Here is a 16,658-nt window from a genome sequence, read left to right on the forward strand (position 1 = left end):
TGCTTTAGACATTTCCTAGTTTTTGTTCGTCAGATAACCAGGCCGAGACAGTAATGATGAATAGAAAACGTTTTTTTTAATAGTCAGACCAAGAGGATACAGGATTAGGAAGAGAAGATCAAGCCAAGACAAAATGCGCACATTTGTTGGAGCAGCACACAGGTCAGAGACAATCAGACAGCCAATGCCCAGCTGCAGAACCATGCACATCAAGACGCTTGCTGCCTGCCTACGCCCTTGCTCCGAATTTCCGGTAAAATCCGGGCGGCACATCAGCAGTGACGCCGCCTTCCGCTGCCGCGACGGCGCCGTTCTCCTGAGACGCCGTCGCACCACCGCTGTTGCCATCTCCGAGCAGCTTGGTCACGCCGTCCAGGAACTCGATGAGCACCGGGTCCTGCACCGGCGAGGGCTGCACGCAGCAGATCCGCTCGACGCCGACCTCCTCCCTGCTCCCGGCGCGCGGCCCGTCCGTCCACCGCACCGTGAAACGGCACGCGCACCGCTCCTCGCCGTCCACGATCCCGTGAGCCGCGGGCACGACCTGCGCATCAGTTCGCCCAGCGTGTGCTGCAGCCTCAACACCAGACGATGCATCATGTTCGAGGATCAGATTGGGACGTACGGACTCGAGGACGGCGTCGTAGAACTTGAGCAGGCCATCGTCGAGCGGGCAGGAGATGCAGAGCGGCGCGCCGGCGCGGAGGTCGCGGCACCGGGCGTCCTCCAGGGGCAGCGCCGCCGTGCGGAACCTGGCGCGGAGCGCGGCGACGTCGCGCGCGGCGGAGGAGGAGGATGCCGCCGCGAGCGCCGCGGGGTCGTACCACTCGTCCTGCTCCTCGAGGAACTCCTCGTACATGACGCGAAGCGCGCCGCGCTGCACCGTCACGCGCGCGCCGTACCACGCGCCGTCCGCCGGCGACCGGAAGTCCAGGAGGGAGAGGGACCGCGGCCGCCGCTGCGCCTTGGACGGGGGCGCCTTCCGGTTCCGCGGTGTCGGCGGCATTGCTGCGGCCTGCGGGCCTGCGGCGACGTGGGGGGTGGTGCTGACTACCGCGAACAACCGCTTGAATGTTGGGAGAAGCGGTCTAGTTAGCGATCCCGGCTCCGTGAGTTCTTTCTTCCACGATGAACTGTCGGCACCGGTTCTAAATTTTTTCTCCGTGGACCGAGGAGAAAGAGGGCTCCACCGCCTGTCCAGGGTTGAGCCCTGGGATTTAACGGCGAACTTGAAAAGCCACCTACAGAGTTACGCCGTGTTCGCAGTTGCAGCTTTTTCTTTAGATTATCTCAGTTGTAGTTGCAGCTTTGGCCCAAGCCGGAAGCAAGAAGATCTAATTACTGATAATCTATACATATTTTTAAAGCACATAACGTTCATCTAAATTTTTGGTTTGGATGTTAGTCCATCTAATATGCGAGTTGGACTACATCCACAACTCGATCACGTAAATCTCTGCAAATTAACATATATCCGATATTTATACCAAGTTTATCTGTAGCAACGTACGGATATATTTATCTAATATAGAGAAAAATATACAACTAAAGCATACTCCCGAGGACTACAAGGTATTGAATGATAATATCCTCGCCAAAAAAATTACTAATCCTGCATATTAAGTTTCAATACCTAAAACTCCATTAGAGTCACTTTTTATGCTTTTTTCTTAACATAAGTCATCACTCGATATTTCAGACCAATGAAGCTTTGTCAATAAAGTTTGAACCTTGCAACAACTAATACGTGCAATCATTATAAAACAGAAAAAAAGAAAAAAAGAGAAAACAATTGACTCAATGCTTTTTTAAGCAACACAAAATCTCAAATTCAGAATCCTGCTGAAAACCAACTCTCAATCCTAAATTTCTACACCACGAGTGCGATGGGAAAGGTATACCCATGTTGAATGGCTCGAAGTTCAACAATCTTGTAAGATCTGAAGCAAAGAAATGGATACAACTTTTGTAGGTGTTTCGGACCGCCACTAGTGAATTTGTGTTGCGCGTCTGGTCCAGATGGTGTGCAAGACACAGAGGTTTATATTGGTTCGGGTGAAATGTCCCTACGTCCAGTTCGAGCTGGTCGTGTTCTTGCACTGGTCTGTTGTAGGGGTTACAAACGGACAAGAGAGGGAATGGGCTCCCAAGTCTCTAGTGGCGAAGTGTTGTGTGGGAGCGTGAGTGTTGCGTATCTGGTCCCCACAACAGGGTCCTCCCCTTCCCTTTTATATGCCAAGGGGCAGGGGTCGGATACACGAGAGAGAGGTTGCTAGGATCCCGCTTTTCCTCCTCTCTACATGTGGTCCCCGCCGGTCCTGTAGATGACAATAGGGGTGTCCCTGCGACACTCCCTGACGCGATGTGAGACATGCATCTCAATAGGGCTGGCGGCGTGGGCACCTGGCGTGCTTCGTGGGCGACGTGCGCCTCGACAAGACGGGCGGCGTGAGCCCTTGGCGCGTTCTACGGCTTGACCCCCGACGCGTCGGACGATCGGGGTCCGCGATAATGGCCTGTCTTCTCCAGAGGTCATGTCGAGGCACGTCCTTACCCATCCCCGCGCCAGAGGTTCGTCCCCCAGCACGACCTGTCATTCCGTGAGACCCTGAGGGCCCCACATCCCTGCGGCGGGTACGCCCGAACCCGTTCCCTCAGGGTCGGGGGAGATCGAGCCCATGCCCTTAGGGTCGAGCTAAGTGGAGCTTCTCTCATAGGGGTCGGCGAGGCCGCGCTCGCATCCTTGGGACAGGCAAGGCGGAGCCTGACCCCTAGTGGTCGGGCGAGGCGGCTGCTGCCCTTCATCTGAGCTTGGTATTGAGCTGTCAGTGCCCCTCCTCCTGGTGGGCTGTCCGTGGCTACGTGCAAGATTTCAAGCCAATCCTAAGGAATATCACTTAATAGCTGTTAAGAGAATTTTGAGATATTTGGTACACACCCCTAACCTTGGCTTATGGTATCCCAAAGGCTCCACTTTCGATCTACTTGGTTGTTCCATTTCGGATTATACCAGTTGCAAGGTAGATAGAAAGAGTACCACGGTGACTTGCCAATTTCTTGGAAGGTCCCTAGTGTTTTAGAGCTCTAAGAAACAAAATTCAGTTGCTTTATCCACCGCCGAAGCTAAATATGTTGCAGCGGGTGCTTGTTGTGCCCAACTCATGCGGATGAAGCAAATGTTGAGTGACTTCAGTTGTGAGTTTAGCAAGATTCCGCTCTTGTGTGACAATGAGAGGCTATCAAGCTAGCAAACAATCCGGTGCAACACTCCCGAACAAAACACATAGATATAAGACATCATTTCTTAAGGGATCATAAGTCCAAGAGAGATATTGCTTTACGTCGTGTGAGCACCAAACGGCAACTTGCTGATATCTCACTAAACCTCTAGATGAGCAAAGGTTTTGTGCTTTGAGGAGTGAACTAAATATCTTAGATTCTCGTAACTTGGCTTGACTTTTGCACATACTTGATTATTGCCTAAATAGAAAAAATGAATTCATGGATTATTGGGTCGGCTCGAGCCCTATTAGAAGTTTTGACCCCAGGTCGGAAGTTCCGACAGGAGACTAAGTCGTCCAATCTTAGCTCATTTGATTCCCCTCATCCATACCATTCTAGTTTCCATCATATATCATTCAAATGGCTCGTGAAAAGAGAAGGAAGCAGAGGGCAGCAACTCTGGAGACTGAGTCACCATCTTCATCTGATTCCGAGGCAACTCCGGAAGATTCCCCCATTGCTCATCGTACGGGTAAGAGGAAGGCAGTTCCTAAAGTTCATGTGCGTTCTCGTGGTCGTGGAAGGCCAAATCCTCAAGGCACTTCTGCTCATGGCGCTCATCCATGCATGAAGCGTACCTCTACTCCGGGCTCTCATATGTTAGATGCTGGAGAGTCCATAGAGTATCTTGAGAGGATTATTCTTTAGATGAAGCCTCCAATTTGAGAGACTGCTCCTTAGTACAATGTTACTCATCCAGTAGACTACACCAAGGGCAAGCACGATCTCTATACTTTGAGATATGATGATCCATCTGAGTATGCCAAAGATCAGCAAGGGGATGTCCGCTTTTGGATGAATTTTTATACAGATTGGTATGCCTCAGTGATCCTTTGCAAATCTCATCCAACCATTGAGATCAAATCCATCAACTGGGATTGTTTGTTTGAGATTGATTTTTCGGTGGTAAGGGAAGTAGAAGATGCTTGTAGAAGAATGAATCTCTCCTCAATCATGTCCATCGACTATGATTGGAATTAGGAGGTCATTGCTCAATTCTATGCAACTCTTTATATCAACCGCTAAACCAAGACCTTTCATTGGACCATTGAAGGCAAGCCCTTCTACGTTGAGTATGCACACTTTGCTAGCATTCTTGGATTCTCTAATGTTGATCTCACGAGGGAAAAGATACATGAGATGGAGAATGTGTTAGAGGATGGCGAGCTCCACTACATGTATGATAGTGGTTATGGTGACATCAAGTTTAGGACTATCCATGGATTGACACCTTATTACAAGTTTCTCAACCAACTCTTCCCTACACTCTGTGTCCCAAGGGCAGTGATTCGGACAACATCTCAAATATGCCCAAGAACTTGATTGCAAGAATGGCTCCCGGGTAACATGAATTCAGTGTTTTTGACTTCATTTGGGAGGAAATTATTATTTGTTCCGTGTCACCCAAGAAGAGCTATCACTATGCACCTTACATATTTGCTATGATCAAAGAAGTGACAGGCGTTGAGATCTTGACTGACAAGGGTCATCAAGTATACAAACCAAAGAAAGGTCATCTCGAGCGTCTTCTCAAGCATGGAGCTCATGCACCTCGCCGCTCCACTCAAGGACCATCACATGCTTCTTCTTGCTCTCATGGTCCATCTAGCTCTCATGGTCCATCCAGCTCACAAGGTTCCTCAAGCTCCCATGGTATGCCTCCTCATGCCCCAAAGAAGAAAGGAATTCTAAGTTTCATCTCTCAACGTTTATTTGCATGCTTCAATGTGGGTCACCACAGTGCGGAGGAGATGCATGCCCACAAGAAATATGTTGATGAGCAGCTCCTCAGGATTGAAGAAAGGCAAAAAGGAGATCATGGCCAAGAATGATATTCCTCACTCTCCCATTCATGCTCCTATGGACTTTCCTCCTCCGCCAACCTTCTATAATCCTTTGGAGGAGATGGGAGGTCCCTCCATGATGTTTGGTGCTCCCCAAGTCGATGATGATGACATTGAAGAAGACTTGGGTGGGCGTGAGGAGTCTGATGAAGAAGAAGAAGAAGAAGAGGAGGAGGAGGAGGAGGAAGTGCCCGCTGCCGACACACCCACAGATGAAGAAAAACATGATGAGGACAATGAGTGATGGCTATGGAAGGGCCTCTCCTTTTTGGCGTTTGATGTTAAAGGGGGGGTGAGCTCAACATAGGCCATTTGTGGATGTTGGGCTGTATCTATCTATCTATCTAGCATCTAGTAGCTTTGAACCTTTAACTCTAAATGCTTGTGGACAAATGAGACTTGTATTTGTGTTATGTGTGGTGGTGTGTGAAGTGAGACTTTTAAATTTGTAAGACTTATTTATGTTTATCTATGCTAGTGTGATCTTGAAACTTATTGCCTTTATGATGATCATGACTTGATGTAATGTTTATTTCCACTTTGTTATTGTGATATATCTTGTCATATGCATGACGATGATATTTGTCACACTATGCACCCCACGAATGTAATGATATAGGGGGAGCTCTTTTAATATGTGCAAATGGCATTTGAGGCCATTGTTAAATTTATCTTGATGAATGCACATATTAAGGGGGAGTCCAACTATATGATTGAATTCAAAATATTTTATTGAATTTACTTGTGAGCCGTAATTGTGTTGTCATCAATCACTAAAAGGGAGAGATTGAAAGTGCATTTGGCTCCTAGGTGGGTTTTGGTGTTGATGACATGCATAATTAAGGAGCTAATGTGTTTATCGAGCTATGGACAGGTTAAAATTCAATGAAATGAAATATTTGCACGAAAAGATGCCAATTTACTTGATAGACGGTGATGGAGCTCAAAATAAGATCTTTATTTATTTTATATTTTGAATTTAAGTATAGGAAATACCGTACTATTAAGAGGGATGCGAGGAGATGCTTTGAAGATGTCAAAGTGCTTAGGTGAGATGCTAACCTCCTATGGGAGACACAAATCACACACTTGCACATTTGTGTTCCTGCAGGTGTTGGAAGTTTTGACATCTGTGGGAAGTAACTAGATTCTTCCGACAGGAGGTCCTCGGCCGGCTGTTTTTAATAGGATCGGAAATTCCGACCTCAGGTCAGAAGTTTCAACAATCATTTAGCTAGCCATTAATGGCTAGTTTTTGGGGGGTCGGGTATTTATACCCCCTCCACCCTCCTCCTCACTTGCTGTTGTTCTTCCCCGGGAAAACACCTCCACAAGCTTCTACTCCACTCCCCAATCCTTCCTTTGAGTTAATCCTTAAGTTGATTCGAGCTAAGGCTTTGGTCAGAGCAAGATTGAGGTGTGAGACTTGAGCATTTAAGTGAGAAGGCAACCATGTTCATCTCAAGAGCATTTGAAGCATCTTCATCCATCGATTCACGTTTGTTACTCTTGAAGCTTGCTTCTAGATGGTTTGGTGTCGCCCGATTGAGCGTCCTCTCGTGTGTGTGCGCCCCGGGAAGTTTGTATTATTCATCCTTTGTGGATTTTATAATAAGTGACCCAATGCTCCTTTGTGGTTGATTGAGTGAGGTAAAGGGTTAGCGGAAAATCAGGCTCTTTGTGAGCTTCTCAACGGAGATGTGGCTTCCTTAGTGGAAGTGAATTTCAGGAACAAATCTCTTGTGTATTGTGCTTATTGCATTTATTTAGTTCTTGTTGACCTAGATTTTGTTTTGTGCCGATCTACGTATTCGAGTTTTTGTACTTGCAAAACTCACCTGCAAAAGTCTCCTAGTATCATTGCGCAACTTTTGATTCAGCCAGGTTGTGCAATTTCAAATTTATTTTTAAATTTCGTATAATAACTTTTCTTTTGTCAGAAGTTCCGATCCAGTGTTGGAAGTTTCGACCATCAGAACTTCCTACACAGTGTCGGAAGTTCCGACAGATTTAATTGTTGCGAAGAATTTTTTAGGTTTTTCAGATACGCCTATTCACCCCCCTTTTAGACATCACCAAGATCCTTTCAGCCCACCGCCTCCGCAACGCCCGATCTCGCGCTCGAGTTTGGCGTGTTCCTGCTCTAGCTGGAGGCGTGCCTCCTCGAGGTCCTATTGCCACTCCCGCAGCTGCTCCAGCCGCACGCACGGCGGGGCTTGGTTTCTCTCCCAGGCTCCGTCATCGGAGACGTCCGGGGGAGTGTTTCCATCGTGGGCGCTTTCGATGCGCCCCTCAGAGTCAAAGATCATCTCCAACTCCCCCGTGAGGAGGTCGTGGAAGGACTCCGAAACGTAGTCCACCATTCTCACAAATTCGTCATCCATGAGGCGAAGCACGTCCTCCGCTGCATTACGTAAGCCGTAAGGAAATGCTGTCTGGGCGCTCCCGGCCATGATTTCCGGGGAGAGCGGCCCTCCTACGGAGAGCTGCGCCGTGACGCTGGCGAGCGAAAAGAGAACCTGATGCAAGTCCTCCTGGGTCGGGCAGGGACCCAGGAAGACGTGGAGTTGACGCTCGAGCCTCTCGTAATCAAAATCGAGGAGCCAGCAATTAACTCAATGCTTTCTTAAGCAATACAAAATCTCAAATTCAGAATCCTGCTGAAAACCAGCTCTCAATCCTAAATTTCTACACCACCAGTGCGATGGGAGAGGTATACCCAGGTTGAATGGCTCGAAGTCCACCAATCATGTAAGATCTGAAGCAAAGAAACAGATACAATTTTTGTCGGTGTTTCGGACCGCCGACTAGTGAATTTGTGTTTGCGCGTCTAGTCCGGATGGTGTGCAAGGAACAGACAGAGGTTTATACTAGTTCGGGCGGAATGTCCCTACGTCCAGTTCGAGCTGCTCGTGTTCTTGCACTGGTCCGCGGTAAGGGTTACAAACGGGCGAGAGAGGGAACGAGCTCCCAAGTCTCTGGTGGCAAAGTGTTGTGTGGGTGCGTGAGTTTTGTCATGCCGAGGCACGTCCTTACCCATCCCCGCGCCAGAGATTCGTCCCCCGCTATGACCTGTCATTCCGTAAGACCCTGAGGGCCCCACGTCCCTACGGCGGGTACGGCCTAACCCATTCCCTCAGGGTCGGGCGAGGTCGAGCCCGTGCCTTTGGGGTTGGGCGAGGCAGAGCTTCTCTCACAGGGGTCGGCGAGACCACGCTCGCATCCTTGGGTCGGACGAGGCGGAGCCTGACCTCTGGTGGTCGGGCGAGGCGGCTCATGCCTTTCGTCTGGGCTTAGTACTGGGTCGTCGGTGCCCCTCCTCCTGGTGTGTGGTCCGTGACCATGTGATAGCCTAATTAGGCTGAGCCGTACAGTGCGGGAGAGCTAACCCGTAATTAGCTTACTAGGGAACATACTTCTGGGGTATGTGGTATTCGTCCCCGACAACTTTACTCATCCATTTATAAATATAAAAAAATTTCTAAGTTTGTCGTAAGTAAAATATTTTAAATTTGGTCAAGATTGTAAAAAGAACCAATACTTCCTATGTTTCAAATTATATATGTCTTTGACATTTCTAGAATATAATTTTTACTATGCACCTAGATGTAAGTCATGTCTATATTGTAAAAATAATACACCTAGAAATGATAAAATAATTTATAATTTGGAATGGGGAATATTATTTATGATATCAAATAGAAATTGTTAGATATATTAATGGCTATTCCTTGATGCGATAAATTTCAATACTATGCGCTGAAAACTCGGTCAAATTTAGGATACATTCGAATTACGACGAACCCGTGTAGTTCGGGGTGCAATTTAAAGCTGGGAGTGGGAGGAAAACCACGCCCGGGGCGGCCGTCTGCAGCTTTGACCGTGCCGCTACCATCCCATCAATCGCGTCCCCCTCCTCTACCGAGGCAGCCGTCGCCCGTCGCCTTTGCCCCGGCGCGCATCCGGCAACCATCCTCTCTCTCCGGCCAGTCTACGTGCGCGACGCGCGGCGCGCGGTCGGCTCGCAGCTCACAAGAAAACTGAAAAAGGCCGGGCACACACAGGGAAAGAGACGGAAAAGAGGACGGCTTGCCCAGCTCGTGGTGGCGCCACGCGCAGAGATCGATCGATGGAGGCAGGCGAAGCGCCAGCCGCCGCCTGACGGCCTGACGGGCGCGGAGCTCCAGGGGACCCCCCGTCCCGGCGTGGAACTGGAAGGCTGTGTCGCCGGCCGCTGTGCGCATGCAGCCAACCGAGGAGAAGCAGAAGTGAAGCAGCAGGAGAGGAGTGGGGCAGACACAGACAGCGCGAGGGAAAGGGAAAGGAAGAGACAACGTGACGCGCGCAGGGAGGAGACAGGGCGACATAAATGGAGAGCCGGAGACGCCATCGAGTGATCTGATCCGCAGCGGCGGCGGCAGAGCAGAGCAGAGCCGGGCTGGCTAGATTCACGGAGGCCGGCCGGCGGGGCCGGTACAGTAGCAAGCACGGACACTGTGCCTGTGAGGACGGCCGGAGGCGGCAGGCGGTGGGGCCCCACGCGCCGCTGTGCCATGAAATGAACGGCGGCCGGGCAACGGCGTCGGGCCGGCGAGGTCTGCGCACGCGCACGGCACCCTACGCGGCCGCCAATAATTTGTCCGACGCCGAGATCGCCCCCCGCCCGCGGCGCGCGCCCAATGCGCGTCCTCCTCGAGCGACGGGCGGGTGAGAAAGTTTCTGCGTGCCAACTAGCTCCGGATGAATTCGGGTTTCGGAATGCGAGCATAAAATTCATGGCCGTCAATGTTTTGATCCGCAGGAACCAGGAGACGTACGGAATTACGAAACATGCGAGTTGAATGTTAAATCCAGTAAGACGCGCGTATTAAGTGTTAAATATTAAAATCTCTCCGATCCCATCATGATGCCTCCCGTAAAATTCATGGCCTGTTTAGATGCACCCCAAATGTTATAATTTTTACACTCTCTCTCCATCACATCAATTTTGGGACACATGCATGGAATAGTAAATGTATATAAAAAAATAACTAATTGCACAATTTAATTGTACATCACGAGATGAATCTTTTGAGCCTAATTAGTCCATGATTAGATAAAATTTGTCAAATACAAACGAAAGTGCTGCAGTGTCACTATTGCAAATTTTTTGCAATCTAAACAAGGCCCAGCTTATAATTTTCCTAGGTAGAAAATGTCTAATTTTAACCAAGTTTAAGAAAATCTATAGCATCAAGCTAACTATATTAAATTCAACATGAAATATATGTCTATATAATGCATTTATTCTGTATTGTAGATATTATTATATTAAAACAAAACTATAATAAATCATGATGTGAGGTAGTAGGTAGTAGCATGTAATTTTGGTTTTTGCATGGTTGGGTAAGGATAACGCATAGTTCCTCCGTCTCATGTCCCGTAATTCTAAAGTTTAAAATTTCTTCTAAAATAAGTGCACATCTAGAAATGGAACCACGTAACTTTAGTTGTCCTTTTCTACTTACTTTTCTCCCAAAATGCAATAGTTACATTTTTATAGGGTATATATGTAGGGCTTGATTGGTTGACTACCCAAATATGGGCATGCCAATTTTTTTACCAAAATGTTGGCAATTTTAGAAGGTGAGCTACTTTTCTGATTCCAACCAAACAAGTGCTAAAATTTTTTGGCATGAAAAATTTTGGTAGCCAACCAATCACATCCGTAATTTCTTATTAACATTAATCTCTTCATCCAAACTCTAGAAGTGCACTTGTTTTGAGACGGAGAGAGTAGATACAATCTGTGTGGTAGATAGACAGAAACACTAATAATTTGTTGTCTTTATTATAGACACATACTTTATCTGTTCCAAAATAAGTGCTCATTTAGCATTCAAATTTTATCCCTGTGAATAGTGTTTGTTTAGATTGTAGTGAGATTCATCTAATTAAAGCAATGTCGTATCAAGAAAAAATTATTTAGAGAAAGACATGAAGCCAATCATATGTTTAAATAGATGTTACTTTTCTGTTTCCAATATATTTTATTAATTAAGGATCTAGGAAACTAAATAAATAGCATGGTTTTTAATCACACCTGCTATAGGGGTAAGAAGGATATTTCTTGCTATTATTAATGTGTTTGAAAGTTTCTAAATAAACACTTATTTTAAGATGGAGGAAGTAAGAATTGTTTCATCTCAAACTATATGACACTATAATTGTTCAGGTAATATCATGATTTTATCCCTTGAGCTGTTGCTGGCCCTTTGTCTTATCTTTACCTGCCCCTATCTCAAGCGAAGACCTTTGTTGCGATATCGAATTCGAGTTGACCAAAGTCGTTTTAGCCTATCGTCGCCGACTCACCTCCAACACCACTTGCCACCTAGTGGCATACCACCCCCCGTTCACTATCTCCCGTGGATCCATCCAGTTAGATGTATATAGCTAATTTTTGTTCTTGCCTTATCCAAATATGATACAACTATTCTTCGCTAAACTTTGAGATATCCAGCTAGCTGCCTTTACCCGTCTAGAGAAAATTAGTTAGACAACTATTAGCTCTAACTTATCCAAACATGATTTAGAAATGAAAAAGAATATAGTCTCCTCCCTCACTGTTAGTTCAAAAATTAATCCATCATCAATACAATTTATTATAGCACGATATGACTCGTCTAGTGAATTATTCTTCATTTATACTACTGGTTTTATAATTAATTTTTTTAATAGGATGCACCACATCCAATATAACAGAATTAAAGTTTAATAACGGGCCTAAATTGCTTGGTGCAGGGCAGGGCAGATCCGACAGCCTGATCAGAACCGGACAGGACGGCCGGACCTGCTGTCCCAGCCCTTGGCAACGTAGGCGTGGCAGGAGCGCCTCAGCTACGCCATGGATCGAGCACCTCCCCACCCCACAAGTCCTCCCCTACCACCCTACCCTAGCCATAGGCCCCTAGCCGGGTACGTGGGTAGCAGCTAGCCCTAGTCTCTGCCGCTGGTCCTGCCGATCCGTGGAGAAAAGAAGGACCTGCCGCGCCATTAACCGCAGCCGCCGCAGCAGCGACCCCGCCGCGTTTCCGTTCGCGTTCCGGTTCCGACCAGGGAGCGCTTCGCAACGCGTTGCCCAGCAGGTACTGCCACTGCGAGTGCGAAGACGACGGGCACGGATCGCCGGATCGGCCTCCGCTCGCCTGCGCGGTGCGCGCTGCCGCCGATCTAGGCGGCAGCTAGCCTGCCGTCCTACCCCTGCCGCGCATGTCCTGCGCGCAGCCGCCCGGGCCAGCTTTTAACGCGCGCCGCGGCAGCAGCCTCCTGCCCCGCAGGCGGCGGCCGCAGGCGCAGGGCAGCGAGCCAGAGGCCCAGAGCTCCTGCCTGCCCAAAGGCCAGAGGCCGGGTGGCGATCGATCCCCGCCAGCGCAGAGGAATTTCCCAGAGCCGGTCAGCCGGCCGCGGCCGGTCCCCACGCCGGCGATCGATTCTCTCTCACTCCTCTCTCGTCTCCCCTCCGTTCCTTTCGTTTCGCTTCTCCTCTCTCTCTCTCTCTCTCTCTCTCCTGCCTCTGCGGAAAAGCGAGCGAGGAAAGAACTGAGAAAGTACTTCAATTAAGCAGAGCCGCGTAGAGAGAGAAAGAGAGAGAGAGAGGGCGAAGCCAGCCAGCGACTAGCGAGCTAGGGCGTAGGCTCTAGAGGCTAGGTCTTTTTGAGTGCTCCTGCAACTAGACGAGATTCTTTATAGTGGAGGCGAGGCAGGGAGAAAGGGGGCAGCGGCGTGTAGCCTCTAGCCGCTGTAGTCTGTAGAGAGCACCTTGTCGGTGTTCTTGCGCTTTCTAGCTAGCTTTAGGACGAAGCTCCCCCCCTGTTCGGCGTAGCCCACCCGAACACTGTGCGTGATCCTGTCTGCTCTGCCCTGCTCCCTGCTCAGCTCCTCCTCGAGAGTAAGCAAGCGTGGCGTCGTCGTCGGGGCGGCGCTTCCCGTCGGACGCCACGGCGATCGCGGGCTGGCTGCCGTCGGCCCCCGGCGGCCGCGGGGACGACCTCTCGCTGGGCTTCAATGCCGGCGGGTCCAGCGCGTCGCTGGCGCCCGGGCTCTGGGGCCCCGCGGCGTCGCGCCAGGCCGCCGCCGCCGCCGCCGCGCTCGGATACGGGGCAGTAGGCGCCGCCGGTGACGTCGGGATGCTCGTCGTCGCTTCCGCGGGATCGTTCCACCACCAGCGGGCGGCTGCCGCGGCGGCGGCGGCTGTGGGAGCGTCGGCCGCCGACGACCCCGTGTTCCCGCTCATCGCCGCGGCGCAGCGCACCCTCGTCGACGCCGACGCCGCCTCCGGGAAGCCGCCCGCGTCGTCCGCGGGCGCCATCCAGTTCTGGCACCCGGAGCCGCAGGCGGCTGCAGCGGACGGCTCCACCGGCAAGAAGGCCCTCGCCATGCTGGACCGGGGCCGCGGCGGGGCCGGCTCCGGGTCCGGCGCGGCGACGTGCCACGACTGCGGCAACCAGGCGAAGAAGGGGTGCGCGCACAACCGCTGCCGCACCTGCTGCAACAGCCGCGGCTTCGACTGCGAGACCCACGTCAGGAGCACCTGGGTGCCCGCCGCAAGACGCCGGGAGCGCCTGCAGCTCGCCGGCGGCGGAGCCGGCGCGTCCCCACCTCCCCCCGCACCCGTCGCGGCCAAGAAACCCCGCCTCGCGTGCCAGACCGCTACGGCGACCACCAACTCCCGCACCTCCACCTCCAACGCCACCACCCCTCGCAGCTTCGACACCACCTCGAGCCACCAAGGTAACCGCACCATCGGCCTCTTCTTCACAATTGCACAGCGACACAATTCAGGAAAGATCGATCGCTGAGCATCTCGATTCCCTTCGTCCTCCGCAGACGCGTCTTTCAAGGACAACCTGCCGCGGCAGGTGCGTGGCCCGGCGGTGTTCCGATGCGTGCGGGTGATGTCCGTCGACGATGGCGGCGGCGGCGGCGGCGGCACCGGCGAGGTCGCGTACCAGGCGGCAGTGACCATCAACGGGCACCTGTTCCGGGGCCTCCTGTACGACCACGGCGCCGACACCGACGGCCGCGCCGCTGCCGCCGCCACCGTGCAGCTCGGCACCTCCGACCTGCACCTCGGCAGCGCCTCGGCCGCGGCCCCCAACCTGTACAGCGGCGCCAGCGCCCCGCTCATCCTCGGCGGGCTGGGCTACGGCAACACGCCATGAACCGGTGAGAAGCAAGCAGCAGCACACACACTGCAGCCAGGATCGAGCAGCATAGCAAGGGTACCTTTACCTAGTCAATGTTCTGCCCTTCGCTTTCTTTGTTTCAGCTCCGTGTCAGTGCAAGCAGCAGCAGCACACTGTAGCTCAGTTTCATGTTACTGACGATGCTGCCATTGAACTCTTGGTGTCCGGAAGCTGGAAAGGGAATAGTTCAGCACTCACATCTTTCACTACCTTTGCAAGAAAAACTGGCACCCAACGTCACGGCACAGGGCCTGATGCCGTTTGGAACATCTGAATTTCGTCAGATTTCCATGAAATCTACCTGACACATTGCATGAATTTCGCATAACTTTCACAGGAAACTCGTAGGAACAAACCAATTTAAATTTGAGTACTCTTTAAATTTTCCAGGGACGGGGCTCTAGGAGCAGTTCTTTAGTGACTAGTATACTAGCGATCCTTTGTCTGCTGATGGAATGGACCGATAATTGAGGTGCTTGGCTCGGCAGCTGAAAAGTTTGACCCTTTGATGCCATGCTCCCCAAATGCCGTGACTCTGAGTCACTCGGCCGCTGTCCCTTGCGTGCTCTGTGCTCCAAGCGCCAATATTCCCCGTGTTACCTTATTCAGCCGCACTGCTTTGACAGTTTCTTTACCAGTTCGGTTCTACTTCTATCTATCTTGCCTGGCCGCTATCATATTTAAGCATCTTTCTTATCCACGCATCGGAACTTGTAGCCGTGAGACCAACGCGCATGGCATGTGCTGATAGGATTTCTTAGGGTGTTTATAATACTGAACCTACCGTGGTGGCGACAAAGGTTTACTAGTACGTTAATTTGATGGTGGATCTCGTACATGCACATCTAAATATAATTGCTTTGTTAAGTATGGGCCGTTTTAGCCGCCTCGAGTACCTTTTAGGAATTCATAATAAAGTGACTGGCTGATTTGTTACGGTTTTGCTTCTCGGTAATTTTCTCCATTGGTGTGGGCATACAATCATTGCACATGAGAGTAAGTAACTGGGGGCAACATGTGGATTTCAACAAACTTCTTACTTGGTGCTGCTTTGCAACTACCTTTTGCGCGCTCTCACTTGTTGTTGTTTTGCACTTCACGTAATCTTTGTGCAATCCCCACATTTTTCTCACCCTGCTGGTGCTGGATCCCATCAAGAGCGAAAAGATACGTGAAGGAAAAGAAAGGCCATCTCAAGGCAAAGCCAGGACTTTGTACTGGTGGTGGACTGGTTGCAGAAACAACACACTTGGGTCCTCCTTTTTGGTTGGAGTAGCAACTTGTCTTGGCTGCTTCTCACCTAATCGTGTCATGTCCAATGATTGATCCCTCACCACGTACGCGAACCCGTGTCACATGCATTGCATGATGGAGGTGGTTATTCGGAGGAGTCGGTAGCGACGTCGTAGCGCGGTGATCTATGGAAACCTTGGCTGTGCTCTGGAGGTTGATGCATGCTGCTGCTGGGCAATACACGGCCATCTTGTCAGTTGTCACTGTCAGGACCAGAGCTGTGCGTGCTTTGGAGTTTGATGCGCTATTGAATGCGTGTTGATGAGGGCTTAGAGTTTGTTTGGTCCATGCCGCCGTGCTAAGCCGCGGGGAGCACGGCTACTGTTCGGGGCGCTTCTTTATTTGATGCAGTGGACGGAGTAGAATCTTGGTGAGCCACTGCAGGCAGGCGTACGTCGTGCATTGACTAATGGCCTTTGTTTAACTGTTGTGGTAAAACAAAGCAGTTTGTGTGCATGGCAAATGTTCTCGTCAAGTCGTCAACCTAAGTGAATGGATCGACTCGATGGTTAGATAAAGGGTCGATCGATCGAGTATCAATCATAAGAGACATTATTTGATTTGATTTTTTAGTCATAGATGGTACAAATTTGTGTGTTAATCCCCATTTCTTTAGTGCAATGCACGGTTTTGCCGGATGATTAGCGTGTTGGTGTGGTTGCCGAATTATGAAATTCACCGCCCGTTTTAATTTGTTTTGGTTTCAAACTTGTCTATTCTTAATTTGTATCATTATTCGTATGGTGACACTCCCCATGATTAACTCTTTGGTTATTTTATAAACTTAGGCATGCCGCAAAACGAAAATAAATATCATTGAAATCATTCCAACTATTTGAGTTAACAAGTGATGTACTCCCTCGGTTCAACAATACAAGACATTATTCGCTTATTGCTGGATCTTTAAAACTGTGCTCTGACCATTGACAAATTGTATCAATAACACGTCTACTTTTAATGGAGGGAGTATCCATTTTCTGACCAAGGATGAAGTGAATTATGAGGCATGAGG

General features: G+C 50.1%; 2 protein-coding genes across 2 annotated transcripts; one reads left to right on the plus strand and one right to left on the minus strand.

The window, feature by feature from the left end:
• Window positions 1-95: 95 nt before the first annotated feature.
• Window positions 96-1,006, minus strand: LOC112883773. Its single transcript, XM_025948987.1, has 2 exons — window positions 626-1,006; window positions 96-544 (listed from the first exon to the last, which is right to left on the minus strand). The coding sequence occupies exons 1-2, from the start codon at window positions 1,004-1,006 to the stop codon at window positions 230-232; spliced, it is 696 nt and encodes a 231-aa protein (XP_025804772.1). The 3' UTR covers window positions 96-229.
• Window positions 1,007-12,377: 11,371 nt separating this feature from the next.
• Window positions 12,378-14,559, plus strand: LOC112885330 (protein LATERAL ROOT PRIMORDIUM 1-like). The gene is made up of 3 exons (XM_025950969.1): window positions 12,378-12,504; window positions 13,062-13,898; window positions 13,995-14,559. The coding sequence occupies exons 1-3, from the start codon at window positions 12,378-12,380 to the stop codon at window positions 14,327-14,329; spliced, it is 1,299 nt and encodes a 432-aa protein (XP_025806754.1). The 3' UTR covers window positions 14,330-14,559.
• The last annotated feature ends 2,099 nt before the right edge of the window (window positions 14,560-16,658 follow it).

The sequence above is a fragment of the Panicum hallii genome, chromosome 3 (assembly GCF_002211085.1).
Source record: "Panicum hallii strain FIL2 chromosome 3, PHallii_v3.1, whole genome shotgun sequence".
Taxonomy (NCBI): domain Eukaryota; kingdom Viridiplantae; phylum Streptophyta; class Magnoliopsida; order Poales; family Poaceae; genus Panicum; species Panicum hallii.